General features: G+C 43.8%; 2 protein-coding genes across 8 annotated transcripts in view; one reads left to right on the forward strand and one right to left on the reverse strand.

The window, feature by feature from the left end:
* LOC119178743 (uncharacterized) overlaps positions 1-9,848 on the reverse strand; it is a 168,873-nt gene extending 159,025 nt beyond the window's left edge. For 3 of the 7 annotated variants that reach the window (XM_075875630.1, XM_075875588.1, XM_075875394.1), the window contains exons 1-2: positions 9,740-9,844; positions 4,587-4,707 (exon numbers count right to left, since the gene is read on the reverse strand). In XM_075875630.1, the coding sequence (XP_075731745.1) occupies positions 4,587-4,707; positions 9,740-9,752 (134 nt within the window). In that variant the 5' untranslated portion in view covers positions 9,753-9,844. Of the gene's footprint in view, positions 1-4,586; positions 4,708-9,392; positions 9,600-9,714 lie in introns of those variants that run through there. The other 4 variants (XM_075875543.1, XM_037429977.2, XM_037429976.2 and 1 more) reach the window with 4 other exon arrangements.
* A 5-nt stretch (positions 9,849-9,853) lies between these two features.
* LOC119178745 (GTPase-activating protein skywalker) overlaps positions 9,854-24,198 on the forward strand; it is a 46,031-nt gene continuing 31,686 nt past the window's right edge. The window contains exons 1-4 of the mRNA XM_037429984.2: positions 9,854-9,991; positions 13,929-14,024; positions 16,302-16,448; positions 20,477-20,809. Of these exons, the coding sequence (XP_037285881.1) occupies positions 16,308-16,448; positions 20,477-20,809 (474 nt within the window). The 5' untranslated portion in view covers positions 9,854-9,991; positions 13,929-14,024; positions 16,302-16,307. The remainder of the gene's footprint in view (positions 9,992-13,928; positions 14,025-16,301; positions 16,449-20,476; positions 20,810-24,198) is intronic.

The following is a 24,198-nucleotide window of genomic DNA, read 5'->3' on the forward strand; positions in this document are numbered from 1 at the left end:
CCAGTTCTTCCGTCAAATGTACCTTTTAAACCCTACATTTAGTACTTGCATTTTGGTATGTAATATTCTGCTGTAAGGTTTTTTTAAAAAAAAAAAAATTTCGCGTAGGACCAAATCAGAACTTCACTATTTCGCTATGCATCAGGCAATTTTTTTGTAACTCAAAAACAGCTTTGTCAATTTTAACGATTCTTCTAAATAATGTTGCCATGTGATTACTGAACATTTTGTATATTTCAAAATTTCTCAGAAAAATTTTTTGTCTGAGATATCGCTTCGTTTTCAAATAAAATTTTTGAAATTTTTTTATTTTTTTGTATACGAATTTTTTGCCAAATAAATTTTCTTTATTGTTTTAAAATAAAAAGCATTCAAAAGTACATTCATTCGTCTTTATTTTGATGTATTGCATGGCACTGCAAATCTAGTAGCGACGGCACAGAAAATTCCTAGCTGCAACATACAAAAATAGGCCAATTTTCCCGTGGTAAGGAAAGAGTTAAGATTATACCTATCATTTTCCGTTTAATCACGCACTGCATCGTCCTCAATTTCAGCTGAACCGTCTTTGTGAGCCTCCAGGTTACTGCTCCGTAGGCAAGTACTGGCAAAATGCAGCTGTTAGATTAGGCAGATTACCGTACATGATTTCAGAATGCTTGCCGAATGTGACCCACTCCCTCCTTATTCTTGTTATTTCACTCTCATGGTTCAGCTCTGCGGTTACTACTTGTCCTAAGTAGACATATTCCTTCATAACTTCCAGCGTCTCTCCACCTATCACAAAGTGCTGTTTTCTGCCGAGACTGTTGCATATCACTTTATTTTTGTGGGCATTATTTTAAGAACTACTTTTCTGCTTTCCGTGTCCAGTTCAGTAATAATGAGCTGTAATTTGTCCCCTGAAGTACTCATCAAGGCAATGTCATCAGCGAATCCCAGGTTACTAAGGTGCTCTCCATTAACTCTTATCCCTAACCCTTCCCAATCTAGGGTCCTGAATATTTCCTGTAAACACGCGGTGAATAGCATTGGAGAAATCGTGACCCCCTGCCTCACAGCCTTCTTAATTGGGATTCTGTCGCTTTATTTATGGAGAACTATGGTGGCTGTGGATCCACTGCAGATTTCTTCCAGTATGTTTATGTAAGGTTCTTCAAGGCCCTGGTTCTGTAGTGCCTGCGTTACTGCTGATGTTTCGACTCAGTCAAATGCCTTCTCGTAATCTATGAAGGCTCATGTATAGGGTTTGGTTATATTCCGCGCATTTCTCTATTACCTGATTGATACAGTAAAAGCTCGTTAACTCGGATCTCACAGGACCGGAGAAAATGTCCGAGTTAACCGAATTCCGAATGGACCATGAAAACAAAAGGATAACATACACGGCACAGACAAACCATTATTTCTTAAAAAAGTGCATTATTTTTGCCTGCCGCACCGTCGAATTTCTGACGGAACGATCTTATATAATCCCATCAGCTGGTGGAACGCACCATCACTGACGCGAGAACAAACGCAGAACTAATCGAGGACAACGAGGGCTTCGGCGGCCTCCTGCACGGCGCTGAGACGTCGCGTCGGCTCATCCTGGTCGTCATCATCGAAACAGTGATTTTGGTCCTCCTCAAGCATTTCTGATAATATATCATCGTCAGTCAGCGGACCAGCAACGGCAACATGATAGTCTATAGCGACGTAGTCTAAAATCTGGACGCCACTAGGAAGGAGAGAGTCAAAACGCGTGTCATTCACCTCATCGTCCATATTTCCAGTGTGCTCGCGGGTGTCCTCTGGAAGAATCTCCGAGTCGTCAGGGCTGACAAAGCCGCTGTGCCGGAAAGGATTAGCAATGACCGCGGGCGGCGTGTCGCTCCAGACATGCGCTAAAATGTGAATTGCGGTCAGGAGGCTCAGTTCATATTCTCGCCCTGCTTCCTTGCACAGCAGGATTCGTTTCAGCACATGCATTCTGTACCTGCTTTTTACGTGCTGAATTATCCCTTGATCCAGCGGTTGTAGAGCAGCCGTCGTGTTTGCAGGTAGAAATACAAGTTCGATGCACTCCAGCCCTGTCACTCTGGTATGAGCACTACAGTTGTCAACTAGAAGTAAAACCTTGCACTTGTTAGCGGAGAAGCGGTGGTCGAGTTGGCGCAGCCAAGCTTGGAAAATCAAGGCCTTTCTGTTCAAAGTCATCAAGGCCTTTTTGTTGGCGCGATATTGCACAGGAAAGCGGTGAATGTTCTTAAAACACCTTGGGTTACGTGCTTTCCTGATGACTAGCAGTGGCAGGCGCTCGGTGCCTGACATATTTGAAGCGAGAAGCACACTGATCCTTTCTTTGCTCCTCTTACCTCCAATGCACGGGTTGCCCTTGAACGTGGTCGTTTTGTCCGGCAAGGCTTTAAAAAAGAGAGCCATTTCATCAGCACTGAAGCCGTTGGCAGGATCATAACGAGCCAGGTACTGGGGATGCTCAGTTGTCTTCCAGTCGCCAATACGCCGTTCATCCACTGCTGCTTTTTCCCCGCACACGTTTCGAAAGACCAAACCGTGCCTTTCTCTAAAGCGGGCAAACCAGCCTTCAGGCGCACTGAAAGATTCGATGTTCATTCTCAGGGCGTACTTTTCAACTTGCTGACAGATCAACGGTCCACTCAAGGGAAGCTGGCTGTTCCGAATGTCTGTAATCCACCGCAGCAGTGCGTCTTCCAGCTTCGGGTGTGCTACCGTCCTTTCGTTTTCCGGTGGATTTGCCGCTGTCAAACGCCTCGAAAATTTTTTTCTATGTTCTTCACATAGTCACTTAAGGTGTTTCTCTTAACGTCGTACTTCTTCATTATCTCCTCTAGAGAAACACCTGCGTTCACGTCTTTCAATATCATAACCTTTCTTTGAAGATCATTAGCTGGCTGCTGTGGCCGCTTAACTCCTGTGACGGTCGCCATGAAGCGCGACGGTAGCGACAACGCGCACAAACACGGCGGCAACGCGCGAAGTCACAACACAAAGAACCAAGACACGAAGTACACCAGTAGGCATAGCATGGGCGTAGCGAGCAGCTGTTAGTAGGCACTGGATGCGCCGGTGGCCCAAGTGCTTCCGCTGGGAATTGCTAGCGCCACCTAGCCACTTCCCCCTCATTCACTATCATCATGGTCATATTCTCCTGCAGTTCGCTCGGTTTAGGTTTCTCGAAAACTCTGGTTCTGCTGTCGGTTACAGCAAGCGGTGCTTGAGCCTCCAAGCTGCCGAGATCGCGCAACTCTGGAGTTCCGTTAGCCCTCACCGGAGTTGTCAGAGATAACCGGTGGGCGGCTAAATCCCTCCGAATTAATGAGCATTTGACCTCATTGAAATATACACAGTTTTGCCGGGACCGCGCTGCGAGTCCAAGTTAACCTAATTGTCAAGTTAACGAGGTCCGGATAAACGAGCTTTTACTGTAATATGAATATGGTCTATAGTGGAATAGCCTGTACGAAATCTTGCTTGGTCCTTTGGTTGATTGAACTCTAATGACACCTAATTCTATTAGCTATAATTTTTGTAAATTATGTGTGGAGAACGGACAGTATGCTGATTGGCCTGTAATTTTTCAAGTTCTTGATGTCTCTTTTTTTATGGATTAAAATGGTGTTGACGCCTGTTGTTACTTAATCTTCACCAGGGGCTTTGCATTTTTGCATTCATTCTAGTGATTTCCTTACTTCCCCTTTCGTTACCTATATGATGTCGAATTGCTCTGGACTAATATTGTTTCTCATGATATCATCCTAGTTGTTCTGGTTTTTGTACAGCTCTCTGTAGAACTCCTCCGCCACCTCGACTATACTATGCATATTGGTTATGACAATGCCTTTTTTGTTCCTCAACGCATAAATCTGATTTTCGATTTTCGCCTATGTACAAGTCTGCCTTCTCAGCTTTTAGGCTGCTGCCGCTTTTTATAGCCTGCTCAATTCTCTCCCTGTTATACCTTCTGACATTGGCTACCTTGCACCTATTGATTAACTTCGAAAGCTCCACTAGCTCTATTTGGTCGGTTGCATTTGAGGTTCAAATGCAACTGAAGAGCACATAGAGCAGAACTGTGCCAGACCAAGAGTAAGCTGGGCTTATGGTTTCAGTTGGTAAACCATTTGATGATTTGCAATGTTTCTGTTTAAACAATTATGCAGATTGACTTCCTCTAGTCAATGAGTGCAAACGGGACCCTTGGTGTACAATGACGTACGAACAAAACATCAGCAAAATAAAGGAAAGCAGCAATTCTGACCTCTTATAACGGTTTGATATTTTGTATCTTTTGGTGCAACCTTTCATTTGAACCTCGGGAGATCCCCAATAAGACACACTACGTCATCACTCCTTATATTGTTGTAATTATGCTCGATACTTGCTCTCGAGGCATGATGTTTGACGTGTGTATTCATGTGCTGCAGGGCCTGTGTCGTGTGCGAACTGAAGCAGCGCTTTGTGGAACGCTTTTTCATGCATCCCAAGACCATAGATGTTTGGCAGCTCTCCCAATAGGAACACCATACATGCACGAGTTGGTGCAAGGTGATGAAGTGTCTCACCAGAAGAGTGGGTGTAGCTCGACACACTCGGTCAGGGCAGCTGGGGAAGGAGAAGTGGGAGCCTTGCACGAGCTGGCAGTGGCACCACAGCTGGAGGTGGACGGAAGGGACAAGTCCATTACTGCACACACAATGACGCACCGTTAAAACTCGGTCTAACGAAATAATTTCCATTCACCTTTAGGTATTCATAATGTTTTATGTTATCATCTACCTGAATAAATAATAAAGCTAACCTAACTCCAAACCCGATTTAACCAGGTGTTTCCTCAAATTAGACAATGAAGTGGTTATTTTGTTCCCATTCTGAATTTGGTAAAATTCCCTTCAAGCACACACTCCTAGACATGTGGCCGTCCTAGTCAAAACCCTAGTTTTAATTTGACAAGCCTGCCCACATTGCTGTGGTGCGATCTTGTACACGTTCCAAATTCAGACGCATCAAGTCGCACTTGATTAGCCCATTTAAGTCGTCAGGAATGCCATGATGTTCTACGTCACATGAGCCTAATTCGTACTGAGGCGTTCCATTCCGTCGAGTCACTTGCGATTGGCCCATTTGAGCGGTAGCAAATGCTGTGACGTTCTATGTCACGTGAGCCAAGGTGTTACATGTCTGTTTTCGTTTGTTTTTCGGATGGAGGCAAAGGAACGGCTAGACAGACCGTCCAAAACGAAACGGATGGATTGAAGTGGCTGGGAGGCGGCATAGATTGGATTGAAATGTAAGTGCTTCGCACCTATATAGTATCGGGGCATTTTGAGAACACGGCGTCGCAACAGACCTCATTAACTTACTTTGAGGCTCCGAGTGCGTGTACCTGTTCAGACCGCCCGCCTTTTATGAATCGCTGCGCAGCAAAGCAGGCGGGCATCTCGCGCTTTTGCGTACGTGTCGCTATGATGTGTCAGTGCTTCCGCCAAACGCACAACTGCGCCACCACCCCGCCTCCGCTGCGCACCGTTCTTATTGGCTGTGGCAAAGCGCTGAGCCTCGGCAGGCAGCAAAAAATTCCTCCGAGAGCGATTGCCTTTGCCCCCTGGTTTTCCTCCTACTTTGCTTGGAATCCCCGCGATTCGTGGCGTCGCGAATTGTTTTCCTTCGATCGACCTTTTGCAGAACAGTGATTCCGAAATGGACGCCATTCCAGGCAGCGCTGCAGAGGTGCCTGAGGATTCACACTTCAGCCATGTTCGCTCGTGTGTCTCGGTTAGCTATATTGGTGTGTTTTGGCGTGCAAAGCATTCAGGTATACGCAGAGGGATCAATCCAATATAGATATCGCGAATGAGCATCAGCGCAGACATAGAATACGTTTCCTGCTTGTCAGGTTCTTTCTTGCGCCTCCAGATGGCCCCACCTATCCAGCCTCTCGCGGTTGACACGGTATTACCACTTTTACGTGGACGCAAAGTCTACAGATAAACTAAAATTTTACGATACCTGCAAGTTACTTGTTAGCGATGACACCTGACTACACGCTCTTCCACTTTTGATAGCTTGTGGTCGTGTTGATGTGTAACACATACGTGATATGAAAAGACACCCTCATTGCGCTTTTTCCGTGCTTCGAACTAGACGACTGCAACTCACCTGCAACTCACAACGATTCCCCAACATGCTGACCAACAAGCACACCTTTAATCATGCTCTTTTCTTTCGCCATTCCTTCAAAGGTGGTTTTTATTTTGACAGTTTATGAAAATCAATCAAACCGGTGCAATAAATATCAGAAGCGACGAGCGACGGCCGGGCTGGACTGCACCTGCGCGCACTAGCCCGGCCGTGGACGAGCGAGTGCGTTTCTGCACTTCGGTGCCAGTCGGCGCAACGACAAGAACACTCGGATCGTACATGTCATCGCTACTAGGGCATCGTCATTCAGGATAGTATTTGTGGAATGTATCACACCGAACACGTAGCACTAGTGTCGATTTCGCAGGGCAGTCTATTTTATGTTTTTTCTCCTTAGCTTTTCTACGCTGTTTGACATCACATTAAAATAGCTTCGACGCAACGGATGCCATTCAAGTTTGGCCAAAAAGACCTATGCATATCAAGCGATCGAATGATGGGCACATCTCGATCTTGAAATTTGATGTCAGTGCTCCTTCAACTATAATACAATACCTTAGAGATGTGCCTTTTCCACGGCCACAACTACCCTAAAGTAGTTGCTGGCCTTCCACGTGCTAAAATCATGCTGTTTCACTTGTAAAATTAGCATATTTATTATGGCTATCACAATGAGTCAACAGAAGAGAGCTATGTTTCATTTCAGGCCTTATGGTTATATTATCTTATGGTTGACATTAATTTCTTAAGTTTTATGAGCCAAAAAATATGATGTGAATAGGAGACATGCTGTAGATGTGGGGGGGGGGGGGGGAGTTCTGCAGATTAATTTTAACCAACTGTGGTTGCACCTATATCTAAACATGTGGCCTCCAGCCACCACAGCTGGGAATCAAAACCACATTCTTGAGCTAGGCAGCACGATTACCTCAAACTGTAAGCTGTCAACTGTACTCTGTGAGAGTGCTGCTTGTAATCATACAACCCCTATGCAGCCATTCCACGAACTCTGAAAGATATTTTGGTAAACAGAACACACTTGAATAAAGCTTCTAGCCCACAAAACATGACATATGTCTTGTTTGTTTAGTTGCACATCCTGCTGCCTATTTGGGGCTACTACAGGGGTGGAATTGATTGCACATGAACAGTAAAGTAAGACAAAGCCTAGGCAAGCAAATCAGTGCATGTGTAGAAACCAAATAAATTTTTAAACATGGTGGAGATCAAATAAATTTTTAAACAAGGTGGCTGCCTTTTTCAAGTGGTCACAAGAAGTGTAAGGTGGTATATGGGGAGTAGTACCGCTTTAAACAACCACAGCTGTATTTGCTTTGAAAGCGAATTAGAGTGAATGTTAGTAGATGTTACACCTGGTTCTTGGAAGACCATTCACTGCCTAACACTGGGCAGGAAGAACAAATGACGTAGCTGTGGCTGATTATACAGATGCTGCCAAAGGGGAGCTAGATTGAGTCAGACTGTGGAATGAGCAAGGTCCTAGTGGTAGCATCGAAACATGCTCATTATTTTGTATTAGCTTACAAGGTTGCCAAACAGCACAAGGGCACTGGCCTCTTACCAGGCACTTACGATACAATAAAAGCTCAGTATATTTTTAGTTTTCAATGAAATATTCTCTGTAAATAACAAAGCAAAGTGATGAATAGTTCCAAAGTTTGGCATTCGAGTGTTTTTATGGACCCTTCTCTTGTGCAGCAGAAGCTTTTGTCATGTTTCAACTTTAATGTTCCCAAACCTCAGAGAAAGCAAAGGCCTCAGTTAAGGTGCAGGTAATAAAGCTCGTATTAAAGACATTTTTCACTAGAGAATGCGATTTTTTTAACAGCAAAATTAGAATGTCAACTTTAATATGCCAATAATCCGATAAGGAACACTTTAGAGAAGTTGCTTAGCGGCCAATTTTGCAGCCTAGCGACTTTCCTCAGCGAAAGAAATAAAAATGGCCATTTAAAGAATGGTCAAGTACAAACCCATGTGATGCTTATCTCTGCGATGAATGACTCAATGAGCTGAAACAACAGTGGCCAAATATTCCCATGTTTCCCGTTTAAATAAATATATGGTGACTTTCAATGCAGGCAAAGCAGCACAATGTACGACAGAAAAACTACCACTGTGTGTGGGCATGAATAACGCGACGAAACAAATTGTTTTGTTTCAAAATAAATATATACAGCCTTACAACAGGCAAACGATGTTATGCAAAGTGCAACAACACGGCGAACTTCAGTGACAGCTAGCACGTAAACCAAACTACCGTCCACTAGTGTATGCTTTAACACAAAAATCGCCGTGAGTAGCGCAACAGGGCACACAGGAGAGAGCACAGGCACATTTTCCATTTAGCGAGTCCCGTTCAGTTGCGCGGCGGTTTCTGTGTCAAAACGAGTGCATGCTGTTGACGTGCATCGATTAGCCGTTTTTTTTGTTCTTTTTTTATACTCTGCAAGAGTGACCATTGCATTACTGATACCCTGAAAAATATCGCGCCTCAACATTACAGCACTGGCAGGTTGCGTGACTTCCAATTAACACCTCAGTGGAGCTACGCTACCGTAAGTGTACGAAAACACCAGAACGTACGACGAGAGTAAAGGAATGCATTGTGCGCTACTTCACGGACAGCTGACGGGCGACAACACAGTGGCAAGTGGAACGCAAGCCGAAAATTGCGGATCACGCGGGCCGGACAGAAAGTCTCGACCGCGAGCAAACTAAACCACCTCGACATCAGACCCGCGAAACGCCATTACGTCATCGGGACCGTGTTCGCCTGCTGCGAAGGCAGACCGCGAAACCAATCGGCCGTACTTCTTTTTCCTCGACATCGACGGGCGCCGTGCAAGCGCCCCCGACGACGCAGGAGTTCACGGTCGAGCAACGGTGCTTTCGTCGGGTCGCATCGAGGCCAACAACAGGGAGAGGAACAAAGGAGCCGCTACCACAGTCGCCGCCGCCTCGGTTCGTACGGCTTCCCAAGCTCGCTTCACCAACACTGACGAGAAACCGACTCACAACCGAATTAAACAAAAACCAAGCTCCGCGATGTCATTGTTTTGTTCGGCGGCGGCCCGTCGGTAGGAGAAGCGCACGGAGCAATGAACTACTACTGACGGGGTACTAGCCCGGCTGACGCCGGGAGAGCCGGGCTCCTAGGCCTACTAAGGGTCTCCAGTGAACAACCGACGTGCACCATGCTCGCTTACCATTAACGGGAACAAACTAGAGCGGTTGTGGTTCCTGCTGGAACCGACATGGGGTAGAAATTGCCGACTAATATTCCCAAGCACACTTACACAACACGCACGACGCACACGCACAACACGCAGTCGGCCGAAAACACACGGCTACGAAACCATAGACGAAACTGCCGATTCCTCACTTCCAGCACCTTAATCAACATTTTTGCTATTTGTGGCAGTCAAGTATTTTAGCGTCACATTTTTTTTTTTTTTGAAATGCGGCGCCGTGGTCGAGTAAAACTTATATTCACACTTTGATAAAAAACATTTGAAATATTTTGCTTACTGTAAAAACCGAAACTATAACTAACTGAGGGCGGCCATCCGCAGTGCTTCACTTGTCAGCTCTACCGCTGTCCTCGGGAACCTCTTCTTTCGCGTCGACGATGAGCTCGTAAACCGCAAGGACGCAGTCTTCAGGAAAGGCCGAATCGGCGCAATTGTAGCGTTCAGCAGAGACGAAGTTTGGGGAACAAACGCCGCTCAATCACTCGCAGCTCTGTTGATGTGGCCGGCGCTGGACATCTCGGCAATGTGCCGCTCGCCCACTACTCTTTCACTCGGTGAGTGTTTTTCGACATCGCGCCCCACCCCCCTGCAACCCTTCTGACGAACTTTTACGCACGCTTCGTTTTCTTTTGCGTCGAGAGTTTAAACTGCATGTGTGCTCTGGCTGTTTCTCGCAGCGCTTTACCACGCGATGTTGTAATCTCATGCTACTACCTCAATTCATTTTGATATGACATAGATCACAGATCGGCTTTCCAAGCTCTCTACTCGTCCTCTTGATAGGAAACAACACTCGTTCATTACGATATTTTTAGGCTAATAATAGCGATACTTGTGCGAAGCCGCATAATAGCCTATATGATACAAGCTAGTTTCTTTTCCTCGGTAGATTCTGGCACGGGTGATTTGCATTCTAGAAGAGGGGGTCCCGTACGTGTCTGCAAAACATGCTCCTTTTTTTTCGATCGCTGCGTAAAACTGGCTCGGCGCTTGTTAAGAACGCACTATATTTACACGCGCTTTTATGCGTAAGCTGAAAGTAGCGACGTTAGTTATTAATGATGGCCAAGATAAAAAAAACGTGATTAGATTAATTCTGGGAGGAACTACTGGTAAGCCTCGAAGTATTGCTTTCCTGTCCATGAGATGATCTGCAGAGGTTTCATTTTTGCTGAACTTTTGGCTAACTAGGTGCTTATTGAACTTGACGTATGTATATATATATATATATATATATATATATATATATATATATATATATATATATATATATATATATATATATATATATATATATATATATATATGAGATCTAACAAACAATAACGCCAAGGAAGGTATAGCGGAAGTTATTAGTCCAATTGTAATGTAAATGAAAAAGAAAAGTGGGTGAAAAGATAACTTGCCGTGGGCAGGATCCGAAGGTCGCAGGTTCGGATCCTGCCCACGGCAAGCTATCTTTTCACCCACTTTTCTTTCTCATTTAGATTACAATTGGACTAATAACTTCCCCTATACCTTCCTTAGCATATTGTCTGTTAGATCTCAATAATATTGTGTAAAACACAAAAAACGGGCCCTGTTTCTCTTATTCATTAACGAGGGTCTCGTACTGGCAGACTTGGTGCCTTTAGGTTGTATACGAGGGACTATTGGTCAGCTGCCAGTTGCTAATAAGTTCACGTGCTACGTGACACCAAACAGGCTCATAAAGTGCGTGCCACACTCGCCGCCTTGGCTCTATAGTGGCGCTGACTGACACTTCCACGTTTAAATTGACATAGATACTCAATAAAGTGGCTGGGGGGATAGCTGTCGTGGTAGCTCAGTGGTAGAGCATCGAACGCGTTATTCAAAGGTCGCAGGTTCGGATCCTGCCCACGGCAAGTTATCTTTTCACCCACTTTTCTTTCTCATTTACATTACAATTGGACTAGTAACTTCCCCTATACCTTCCTTGGCATTAATTTCTGTTAGATCTCATTAATATTGTGTAAAACACGAAAAACGAGCCCTTAAGTACATACCTGTTTCTCTTCTATATATATATATATATATATATAGGGAAGCATATACTTAAGGGCTAGTTTTTCCGTATTTCGACACAATGAATGAAATCTAACAGACAATGATGCCAAAAAAAGTATAGGGAAGATTATTAGACCGAATTGTAAGGTAATTGTGAGGAAATACAAGTGGGTGAAAAGATAACTTGCCGTGGGCAGGAACCGGACCTGCGACCTTCGAATAACGCGTTCGATGCTATACCAATGAGCTACCATGGCGGATATCGTATATGTATGTTTGTATATATATATGTGTGTATATATATATATATATATATATATATATATATATATATATATATATATATATATATAGATAGATAGATAGATAGATAGATAGATAGATAGTATATAGACAGACAGACACACACCTCCTAAATAATCTTCAGTGGGAAAAGAAAAATGGTTTTCGATTCAATTTAAAGTCACATTTTTATGCATTCTTTTATTTGCGGAGTATAGCAAATTGTCCTTTCAGTGCATGCCTCTTGTAGAAAGGCAGACAACAAAGGTACATACATGCTAACGGTAATTGTACATTCATGTTTGGATTCACAACGCTTGCACCAAAATGGGCGGCTGTATGGTTGGGCTCCCAGAAGTACATCTTGGAGATAGTCTGTACGAGGGTGTGGTCTTCAATCTGGCTCGTGTACTGCTTGGGTCTTAACCGCTGCGAGATATTTGCAGTAAGTTTGCAGGGCCACAGAAGTACAAAAAGGTCTATCATATTCATCGATGCCTCACAAACTCTAGTTGACCCCACAGGAATAAAGTGACAACCTTGGTGAGCAGTATTCAGTTGCTGTTTTGCATATATGGCTGCACCTTTCTGCAAAAGTTTGTAAACCCAATAATGCTTCTCGACTCCTACAGTCTTAAGCAAGGCAGTCAATGTCTGTGTGGTGTGCGATTCCAGGTAGGCGCGAAAACACACAAAAAGAAAGGATGGGTGGTGACACCATCTTTGAAGTACGTGTAGCAGTCCCTGGCTCTTATATTTTGACGGCATCTCCTAAAGCCTGCATAGTTTCTAGTTGGCAAAACTGAAGTGCATTGAAGTGCTTCTGAGAGAGCCAGCGACTTAACATGCCAAGTTTCAGAAAATGTCATTGAGTTAGTGTGGCTGAAATACAAAAAAGCACCTTGAAATCTGTGATGTTCAGCATCGGCGCTGACCGGGATAAAAAAAGTGATCGATAACAGTGGTATAACACGAAGCGAACTCACTGTACTGAGGCGACGTTTCATTCCAAGAAAAGCACAGTTTAGAGCAATTGTGCTAAATATATTATAGAGCATACTACTTGTTTCTTTCATAACTGCAATAAAGTTGTGCTTCTCTTGCATGCATATTGATTGGAGATCACGTAAGTCCTTTTTTGTGCTTTGTCACACCTACTGGTCTTTGATGCAATTCACTAGGTCAATGGTGTGCGCCTGTTTTGGCATTTTACAGCTATGCAACTATTTTCACACTTATTCAGATGAAACTACCATTGCACATGCGATTATACTTTATTTATGCAGATCTATGCAACACAATATTTTTCTAAGTGAACAATCTGTCTTGTATTAGAAATTGTATAAGAAGAGTCACAATAGAGCATCTATCATTTCCTTTGCACCAACAGCAAGCTGGGAGAGAATCGGGTAGCTTGTACGTGTGGCTCACATGGTGTTGGATATCACCTAAAGTTAGGGGACATTCTTGTGGCTTCAGAAGGACCATCACTTTTCTTCCAAGAATCATTTATTGAAAGAAAGCATGTTTTTAAGAATGAAAGTTTTGGTATTACATTTTCTTCTATTTGAAAAGATTTGATTACTAAATTCATTATAAAAATAAAAGGGAAGTGTTCTTGTTAAAATTTGCAAAAAAAAAACTGCACTGGCTGCCTCTTTTTTTTCTCAAAGCTGGTTTGTAGTAGATGAAAACTGTAAATGGCTTGGTGCAACTCTGTGTTCAATAATTTGGTGATTGTTGTAAAGTTCTAATACAATTACAAGCAAAGTTATTCATGTACACTACATTTATGGAGCGGAATGAATATGTGAAGTGTTTTTTTTTTTCCATCACAAAGAAAGAATCATTTCATTCTTAAATTATGTGCATAGTATAATTAATTGTTTTTTGCTGAGGTTTTATTGCCGGTAAAGATTATGGCTGTTAACGCTTGTGTTGATTTTGTTTATGTTGTTACATGCACTCTTGTATGTATACCAGCGTGTCCAAGGTTATGTAGTGACTCAACTAACACAGTCTGGCCATGTGGGCTCACTTGCTCAGGCAAGTGAGCACGTACGGCTAGACCAAGCACATGACACACTACTGTAGCCACGTGCTTGTCTTGCATATACATTGCACTACTCTTGACAATGCAACAAGCACTGTAGCTCACTGTGTGTACGTGACCGTGCAAAGGTGGCTCCTTGCCACCGCCAGCGCACTGGTTAGCCGACAACACTGCAGGAGCCGAGACTGGCCCTTAGTGGTACTGCACGCAACTTGGCAAACAAGGTGAGCTTGCATACATTATTTAACCCTTTGTCTCTTGCTGAGAATTGTTTTCAATGTAGTGCATCAGTAAGCACACACAAGCCCAATAATATTTTCTCATTTGACTACTGACCTCCCCACGCTATCACAGTTGAACCCCTTTATAAGGACACTGATGTAGCAGTCAAATGGGTATAAAGGACAGCAGTATGTGTACATTGAAATAGGTGGTAATAAGAAAGCATAGACGTGCAACCTTGCTTATAAGAGACACAGTCACACCTCATACACAAGACAAGAATTACTCCTTGATGCATGCTTCAGAGAAGTAGGTTGTTTGTCCCCCTTTTCATATCAATACATCAGAAATACGGAATAAAAATCATAGATGAAGTCTACCACCAGACATGTTTTAGAAGTAAAAAAATAATAATGGGTAATTGAAATGCACAGAGCGCCAAGATTGAGTAGCATTGATTAGCTTTCCACTAGGCTTATGTAGCATTGTTCAGGTATATTACACACTTTGCACCGTAATATTCATTAACTGCACCTATTTATCTGAGCATGGGCCAGGTTAACAAAATGTTTCGTTGCCTGTTCCTTGAATGAGTTACTTTTATTACATAAAAAGGTTTTGTATGCCTTTGAGATGGTGCATCACCTAAATTCGAGAAAAATGTAACAATATGATAATAATCCACTTATGTAACTGAATGGGCCAAATGAAATTGATGATTGATTTCACCCCTGCTGTATTGCTATTGCTGGCAGTTGACATATTGTGGCAGTTTTGTTGTGTACCTGATATTGAATGATTAGCTTGCAAAACTGAAAGCACGGGCACTTATCTGGCGTGTTTAGGTGGTGTCAGGGCATCTTGTAGCATGTTGCAGCAAAGTGGCATGGCAACCCTGAGGGAAAGCCCCGCCGCGCTGTTCTAGTGGCTAAGGTACTCGGCTGCTGACCCGGAGGTCGCGGGATCGAATCCAGGCTGCGACGGCTGAATTTCCGATGAGGGCGGAAATGCTATAGGCCCGTGTGCTCTGATTTGGGTGCACGTTAAAGAACCCCAGGTAGTCGAAATTTCCGGAGCCCTCCACTACGGCGTCTCTCATAGTCATATGGTGGTTTTGGGACGTTAAACCCTACATATCATCTGAAAGAAGGGTGCAGGTGAAGCAGCGCTGGCGAACGAGACACGACGATTGTTTGAAAATCAGCCACAAACTGATTATATTTCTCTTTTTTTTTGTTTCATCTTGCCAAGACACTGATTGCGCATCGACGAAAAAGTAAAAGCAAGGAATTGCGAGTGGTTGAACTTTCCTGAGCCCTCTACTACAGCGTCTCTCATAGTCATATGGTGGTTTTGGGATGTTAAACCCCACATATCAATCAATCATCAACCCTGAGGAAAAATTTTTAATTGTTTGACACATCTACAACATTCCTGCAAGACTATATAATGCCACAATTCTGTACTCTTTCAGCAAATAAAATCAGTTTCAAAACTGCAATAAGCAAATTAGGTTTCTTTTTATGTTCTATTAAGATTGTACTAGTTTTAGATAAAATTTATAATGTTTTTGAGCCCTTGCCACACATTGGTGTAAAATGTTATTGTGACCTACACCTGTTTCTTCGCATGCTACAATTTAGGAGTGCTGATTCTAGATTGTTGTTTCACATGCAATGATTTTAATGGCAGTGTTTCTTATCATTTATGAGTCACTTGTGTAATATGGAATTATCTTTTCATCCAATCAACTTTAATCAAAGAAAAAAAAAACTGGAAAACTGACTTTGAAGCATGTCCACCCCAGTGGAGTAGCGGTTCTAGTTCTCGCTGCTGACCAGAAGGGCGCGGGTATGATCCAGGCCATGGCGGTCGCGTTTTGATGGAGTCGAAATGGCAAAGGCTCATGTATTGCCCTATGTCGTTGCATGTCAAAGAACACCTCATGGTCGAAATTTCAGGTGTCTGCATCTATTATAATCATATGATAGTTTTGAGACATAAAACACCAGATATTATTGGTAATATTATTGTCAAACATCTTCATGCTTGAATTTAGTGCTTCATGGAAGTAATAAAATGAGCAATTGGCCAAAAACAACCTGTTTGGCAATCTGAACTGTTATTTGCTCAACAACCATGACTCATGTTAGACAAGTTCAAGACCTCCTAGAATAAATAAATTGCACACCCAAATAAGTGTCTCTCAGGGGCAACAATCATTGGCAAAAGTATGTGTAATAAGTGGTAAAAGTGGTATAATGTGCTTTTGTTTCAAGGACTACATGATGGCATTGCCTCTTGTCTTCAAGCAAGAGTTTGTGGACGTGACGAAGCTTCCCTATCCAATCCCTACATCACCAACGCCCATTAACAGAACGCACAACGATGTCATCCAGCTCATCAGGCAGGAGAGGATGAAAGAGGTGAGTCACTTTGCAAATTGGCAAATGCACAATAAACGGCTGCTACAAGAAAGCTCCCAGCTTTTTTTCTTGGTTGTTTTAAATGGTACTGTTATAAAACTTTGCTTGAGGGGCACAAGGTCAGTTTTAACATTTCTGTGCTGACTTAACGAGATAATTGTTGTCTATCGTAACGCTAAGCCTAAATGCCCTTTTAGATTGCATTTGGCTTGATGTGGTGCGACTGCTGCTTGCCCACGTCCAAGTGAATTCGGATTGCAAAACCGGCGTAACGCCATGGCAAGCTAGCGCTCATAGGAACTCTGCTGCACAGGCACCCAAAATTGAAAGACAAGTGCTCCCATGTGTCTTAAGCACCGTTAGAGCAATTAGCTAGTGTTATTGTCAATCGACAAAAAAGGTCACTTTTCCCGGCTTGACTATCTTCCCAATTGATTTTTTCCCATGCTTGTAGGAAATTACGCTTGTGAGCATGTGCAGCGCAGCCATTATTTGTTTGCAAATCACAAATTGCCAAGCATTGCACAGCTTTGCCTCAGTAATTGCTTGCTTTTAACTGTGACTTGTGGTAGGTTTGTCAAGTCTGAACTGAGTCGCAAAACTGTAAACTTAGGAAAGAGAACAGATGTAGTGGCATTAGTTCTTGGCTCTTGCTGAACCCTAAAATGCCCTGCCAAAACCCTGTCTTGGGACCACCTGTCAACGCTGGATACAAGGGGTGGGGTGTCATGGGGCGGGGGGGCATTTACCCTCAAAGAAAAATATAGAAAAATTTTCTATAGCACTCTCAGCTCCTGACAAATTGGTTGTCATCTGGCCTATTAGTGGGTGGCTGTATATCTTCTCCAAGTGAGTGGCATGGGAACTCATACCTACCAATCGCACCTGGATAGCATATATAAAGGTAAAAAATTCGTGTGTGCGGGGTGTTGCTAATACCAATGCTTCGACAAATGGACTTGTCCTCAAGCTTGTCTTGAAGGTTTAGACTGGTGCCACTGATCATTCTTGGTTTAATCAGGGGCACCAGTTTACTCTGTACCAGCTACTTTTAGGAGACTTTTTCTGAATATTTTGAAAACTGGAAGTAAGATCTCAACCCAAAGTTGTTGACAGTGAAGGAGAATATGCCACTCAGTGCTCCCGCCTCTATCAATTATTGAGTACGATGGAGTGTCATCCATAGTGAGCTGGGGCATATGTTGAGGGCACTGTCTACGCAGGCAATTTCAAGCAGTACGGTATGCTCTATTTGGCAACGGGTTTTCATCGTCTTCCTTCTTTGATTGTTAGACTGCTCTTTTATGGTTCGGATTTTTTTTCCTTTCGGACCGACCTTGTCTCACCTTTTATTCGCAGGAACGGTATGCGCCCTGCTTGCCTCGTCACTAGTGCTTCACTTCAGCGCACACTTTATGCTGTGCACTCAAGCCAAAATGTGGCAGTCTTTCGGGCTGAGAACTTTATTCACGGATTCTCTCTGCATTTTGGCATTGTCTTCCTGTTTATATTAAAGCACCATTTCTAATATGCACACTAATAAGAATATTCACTGAAAATATTGCATGTGCTGCTCCAAGTGATTCTGAGCACTACATTCACTGCTCCAAACCTACTCTAAAACAGACTTTCTCCGGCTCCAAAAATTGCTCTGATTTATAAACTGTCTGGGTCATCACTGGAAAAGAATAAAAGCAAGTGGTAAAGAGGAGCACTTCAGTAACAGTGACAACAAAAAATTATGTGCACGTCATATCTTGCTGTGACCTGGGCCTGTTGTGATGTGTCAGCAGCTCTGTCTGCTGTCTTTGCATACACCAACTGTTTTAACTCCTTTCTGTCTCTCCTGTCAGTATAGATAAGGACAGCACATTTGCTATGCCTGAATTTCTTACAATAAAATTGCAACTATAAATCATGGCAAGCCACATGAATGTTGTGTCACCGAATGCACCGAATCTTGTAAATACATCCATTAGCTCCATCTAGGCCTGAGGTATTAGCTTTTCTTCCAGGTCTTGTATATTCATGTGCTGTTCTGCTTCCTGACTGTCTAGAGCATTGATCTCGCCATCCATCTTGTTACACCGCAGTGCTCAATTTCAGCACGTGTCCTAGCCACAGCTTTTGGTCTCATTGCCACTGGCACGGCAGCTGTTGAAAAGGACGAAAATAATTTCAGAGCCTTCTTCGTCATAAGATATTGTCTTGTGACGTAGTGATGTTCCTCAAACTTAGAAAAACATTTAGTAGCCTTGTGTGAATATTTATTGTTACATTCAAAGTGAATTCAAAGTGAATAGTGATTTAGACAAATAATGTCAAATCGAACTCGAATAGCATGTACCACATAATATAAAGAAAAATGAGCGTATTTGTCAACTGACCTATTCAGCGTCTTTTCAAAATAGAAACAGGTCATGTGCAAATGTAATTCTTTTTGATTCAAAGGTTGTGGAAGCAACTTTGAATAGTAGCAGAATTTGAGCTTTGCTAGGATGCTAGTAATTACCTGTAAAATATGTCAACATTTTCAATTTACTACACCTAGAGCATATAAGCCGGTATAACAAGCTTTTAAACTTTAGAAAGTTATGAATCAATGTGAAGTTTTTATTAAACCTTGAGGTCAAGCTTTGTGGCAGTAAGGATTACCCCTGTAAAAGTATATTCATGGTATAGGAACCCTCCGCTGCACTGAAACCACTCTTACAGGGTGTTGCATGAGGACAAATTTGAACTGAAGTGAATTTAAATGCTGTAATATTCATTTGAATATTCTAACTCGGTGTTTCTCAGCCATTGATGTGTCCGAGACCCCTTGTGGACTGGTGGAAAGTGATGGTACCCTTTGCAGCTTTGCAGTAGAGGGGAGGGAGGGGGGTACGTAGGTAAATTAGCACAACTGGAACGTGAAACAGGTGCCTTTTATTGCTACCAAAAACATCAAACAAACGAGCCACATTACTTCATTTTGGACAGTTAATCAATACGTGGCACTGTCAAACCTAAAATAAAATGTGGGTGGGGGTTTCGAAGATGATAGAAATGGCTTCGCGAACCCTAATTTGAAAACCACTGTTCAAACATATTGAATATGTGCACCAACCTAACATTTAAATATGCGTGCCTGTTATGCAATTAGGCTTAGCAAGGGACTGCTTCAGTTTTCTTTAAAGTACTCTTGACATGATTATTTTATAGCATACTGCTCCAATTTTGAAACAGTATTGATGGTTTCATGCTAGAATTACTTCGTTAAAATTTAAAAAAGGAGAAATTTACCCTAAATCTAAAACTTTAGCCAATTTGCATGCAAAGGAAAGAAGAACAGTTCTGAAAATTTTCTACTGAAATAAAAACAAATTTAAGCTCAATGTATCACTGGTACGAATTGTCGTGTATGTATGAAATATTTTTTCTTGGTTTCCTAAATGGTTCCAATCTACAGCAGCAGGAAATACCATCGCTCATGGCAACGTGAAGCGGTAGAGGAAGCTTCTACTGAAGGAACAGATTTGTCCCATCATCTCCCAAGGCATCAGAGCTGTAATATGTGCACTCATTTAATTTCCATATTCTCGCATAAATGAAGTTTGACTTTCAGTGTCATAGCTACAGCCAACAACTGGGATACATCGTAAATTGTAAAATGCTCTAAATTCTGGTGTTATGAATACTGCCACTTTACTAGAGGAATTCTCTACTAAAGCTTTTGTAGAGGAATTCTCAGTTTTTCAACAGTGTAAGGCTAAACATATGGAGGAGACATAGCTTTAGCACTATCGATATCTGTGTCAGCGACTGCTGCCTATATTCAATAACTGTAAGATTCTAAGCGAGTATTCTTTCCAATTTTTCAGCTAATTTCAAATTTTATTGCCGTTCTTGGTAAGTGACCACGTCCCTTCTCTTTACTGGCAATCTTAAGTTGTTAAATTGGGAGAAGGGGCTTGCATGTAACTGTGTAGAACTGTTGATGAAGGATGCATCTGTGCACCAAGTGAGAATCAAACTGGCGCGTGCAGGCCAAGAGTGTGGTGCGGTCGCAGCACTGGTCCATCGACCATCCAAGCCGAGGCGAGCTATGGCTGAGGCTGTGCCAGCACCACTCGAAGGGCCAGCTAGCAGAGGGCTACTACCAGCGCACAGTGAAGGAGTCCTTGGGGAGACTGTGGCCCATGAACCTGCCCGCATTTGCCGACCCAATCTTCTGCGAGGACTACTTGCTGTCTCCCGAGGGCCAGAAGCACGCCGAGCGGGTCCTGTACATCGTGTCCATCAGCCACCCGTACATCACTTACTGCCCACTCCTTTACCCCGTCACGTCACTGCTCCTCCACTATTTGTCTGACGAACAGGTGCGTTAACAAGAACAAGCGGCACTGCAAACCAGATTATAAGACACTTGTCCATACACCACCCACGTACATTTTTGGATCCGAAGCAGCTTAGGGCTAAGCTCAATCCACTGTGCGGCGTGACCACCCTGACTGCACATGCGCAATACTTCTTTGCAGACTAGTTGGTTTATACTTGAAAACTCAACTTGCTGCACAAGCAGAAAGAAAACGAGAAGGGAGACGGTGCTCTTTCCTGTCTTTCTTCTCGTTCTCCTTCAACTTGTGCAGCAAGTAGAGTTTGCACAAGTGCGTCTGCTCTCTCTCTCTCTCTCCTCCCCTATTACCCTTCTCTCGCCTCGCAACGCCAACGCAGGCAGCGCCTGCTAACCTACACTCTCTCCTCTTAGCACTGCGCCGTGCTCCCGACCGGGCTGCAAAAATTAGGTGCCTTTCTCATCTTCTAACCACTACCACCACCACTCTCTCCTCCCTCTTTCTCTTTTAGGCAGCCCTCCCCGCGTAGTTTGCACCGCCATGCCCCACCAAGGTGGTCTAGTGGCTAAGGTACTCGGCTGCTGACCTGCAGGTCGCGGGATCGAATCCCGGCTGTGGTGGGTGCATTTCCGATGGAGGTGGAAACGTTGTAGGCCCATGTATTCAAATTTATGTACACGTTAAAGAACCCCAGGTGGTCGAAATTTCCCGAGCCCTCCACTACGGCGTCTCTCATAATCATATGGTGGTTTTGGGACGTTAAACCCCACAAATCAATCAATCATCAATCGTTTTCACCGCCATTGCCCTTGCGCGTCTCCTCCCTCTCTCTACTCTCTCCCCTTGCAACGCCGACACAGGGAGTGTCTGCTAACCTTTGCTCCCTCCTCTCTTTCAGTCCTCTCTGCAGCATTTACACCCCCATTGCACATGCGCTTCCCCTTCCTCTCTCTCCTTTCATTCGCTCTCCCCCTCTATCACCTTGCAATGCTGACGCAAGCAGCACCTGCTAACCTACACTCTTTCCCCCCTTTTTATCCTCTAGGCAGTCCTCCCCGCAGTGTTCGCACCCCCATTGCACATGTGCGTCCCCTCCCACTCTCTCCTCTCATTTGCTCACCCCCCTCTCTTGATTTGCAACGCTGACGCAGACAGTGTCTGCTAATCTTTGCTCGCTTCTCTCTCTCCTCTGGGCATTCGCTGACGCAGACAGTGTCTGCTAATCTTTGCTCGCTTCTCTCTCTCCTCTGGGCAGTTCTCCCCACGGTGTTTACACCCCCATTGCACATGCGCATCTCCTCTCTCTCTTTGCAATGCTGATGCAGGCAGCGTCTGCTAGCAAGTTTCCTGATTGAAAAAACCGAGTGCTTGCACTGCACAACCATTCACTGGCCACCGCTTATATATAAGCACTGGAGTTTAACCTGTGCTAGTGAGAGATTTTTCCTGTGTGTTGTTGAGCAATAAAAATTTTGCAGCGTAGTGTTGACTAAAAACGGATTGTGGGTGTGCGTACAATCAGTCTTGCCTCTCATTGCCAATTAGCAGCCTTTGGCATGTTCCGGTAAAAAACACTGGTCCATCACTGCGTGCTTTGCGCATAAGCAGGTTTCTTTCCTGCGCAACACCACGACGACTGCCATCGTCAACGTCACCGCCAGCGTAAGCGTTCGCGCCTGCTGCTTCGCTCTACACATTGTTTCTTTTTGTAAGAGATGGTGTCATTTTTTTTTATTTTCTTTCATTTCTAATACAGCAGACTCTCAAGTAAAGATATCAGCTACATGAAACTGCTCTTTAATAGAACAACTGCCTCCGGAACAATTAGTTTCGTTCTTGGATTCTTCACCTATGTTCATTTCTCAGTAAAAGGAAGAGTTTTTCCTACTCTCTTCAGGTTCTGTTTAACAAGAGTCTACTGTATTTGCTTCTGCGGTATTTATTTTCACCGTGTGACAGCACGCAGGTAAAATGACAAGAGGTCTGCTTAATGTCATTCATTGTAAATGACATTATATTTGCTATGTGTGCAGCTCTATGCTCCTTTGCACTAGTTTGAAAGCTACATTTCTGTGAATAGTGGCCTCTACGTAATGAAGGCAGAATGCAGAAACAGTTGTTTGCTTGGATTTAGGTGCTGGTAAAAAAAAAATTCCATAACGCTAGCATTATGCTCGTTTGTAAGTATTTGAGTATACGAAAGTTAACTTTATCTGGGAGCTTTTGTGAGAACCCAGGTGGTCGAAATTTCCAGAGTCCTCCGCTATGGCGTCGCTCATAATCATCTGGTGGTATTGAGATGGTAAACCCCATATATCAATCAAATCAATTGGAGTTTTTGCATCAGTTGATGTTGTTCAATTCAAATGCATATCATATTTACAGTTGAGCCCACATATAACGACCCCACCTAAAACGAACTTTCGCTTAAAACGAACAATATTCGCGTGACCGTGACAATATACATTGGTTCAATGGCACAAAATCGCACTTACAACGAACGTCTCCGAGCGCCGCTGATTGGTTGCAGCAAACAGAGTTCCGAACCACCGATCAGGCATCGGCAAGGTGCCCATACATTCTTATTGTTAAACGCTGACCCTGCCTCCGCGACCCTCTAGTTGCTGCTCTCCCCAACTCATGAAGAAAGGAAAGTTGTTTCCTTCCTCCATGCCCTGACTGCTTTTTGTTATGCACCCCTCCGTCCTTTGTCCCCCTGCTACTCTGAGCGCCTTGCATCACCAGACGAGGCCCGCGTTTTCACACTGCCGCCGATCTTTCGAAGACCGGTCGGCCATCTACCCTGTTTTTAATTGCTCGTATTGTCGTTGGCATCGCCGGCCTGGAGTGACCAGACCATTTGCCAACATCGTCGGCCATCAACTGTATCCGATAGTCTGCGTCTACTGCACGCGCGTACGCTACCCCACCGACTCTGACAATTTGTGATTCGTTTCATGTTTAGGACTTGTTCTCGCTCACTTCGCACTCGACTCGACATGCCTTCCACGCGCGTGCGGAAGCACGAAAACGGCTGTTAATTTGTGCGGGATGAATCGCAAAATATCGAAGTTTTTTAGGCCACGCAAACCCGTCGGCGCAACAAAAAGATTTTTTGATCACGGCCGCCGATTCTTCAAACACCGCGCGCACGGATCAAAGCGGCCATGCTTTGACTTCTGCACGCGCAAGCACTCTTTCCAAGGTTTTCTACGTGCAAGTTTCTCAGACCTTTCAAGCAAGCTACCAACTTGCCTCCTTCCCGTGTGTTTTGGTTTTCAAGGTCGTTCTCCCACCACATCCTCTCCTCTCTTGTCGCAACTCATTGCCCTTCTCTCGCAAGTCTGCTCTCCTCTCTTAATCACAGCCCCTTTGCCCGTCTCCTCTGCTCCGCGACGCCTGCCACGCTGGCT

Source organism: Rhipicephalus microplus, chromosome 1 (genome assembly GCF_043290135.1).
Source record: "Rhipicephalus microplus isolate Deutch F79 chromosome 1, USDA_Rmic, whole genome shotgun sequence".
Taxonomy (NCBI): Eukaryota; Metazoa; Arthropoda; class Arachnida; order Ixodida; family Ixodidae; genus Rhipicephalus; species Rhipicephalus microplus.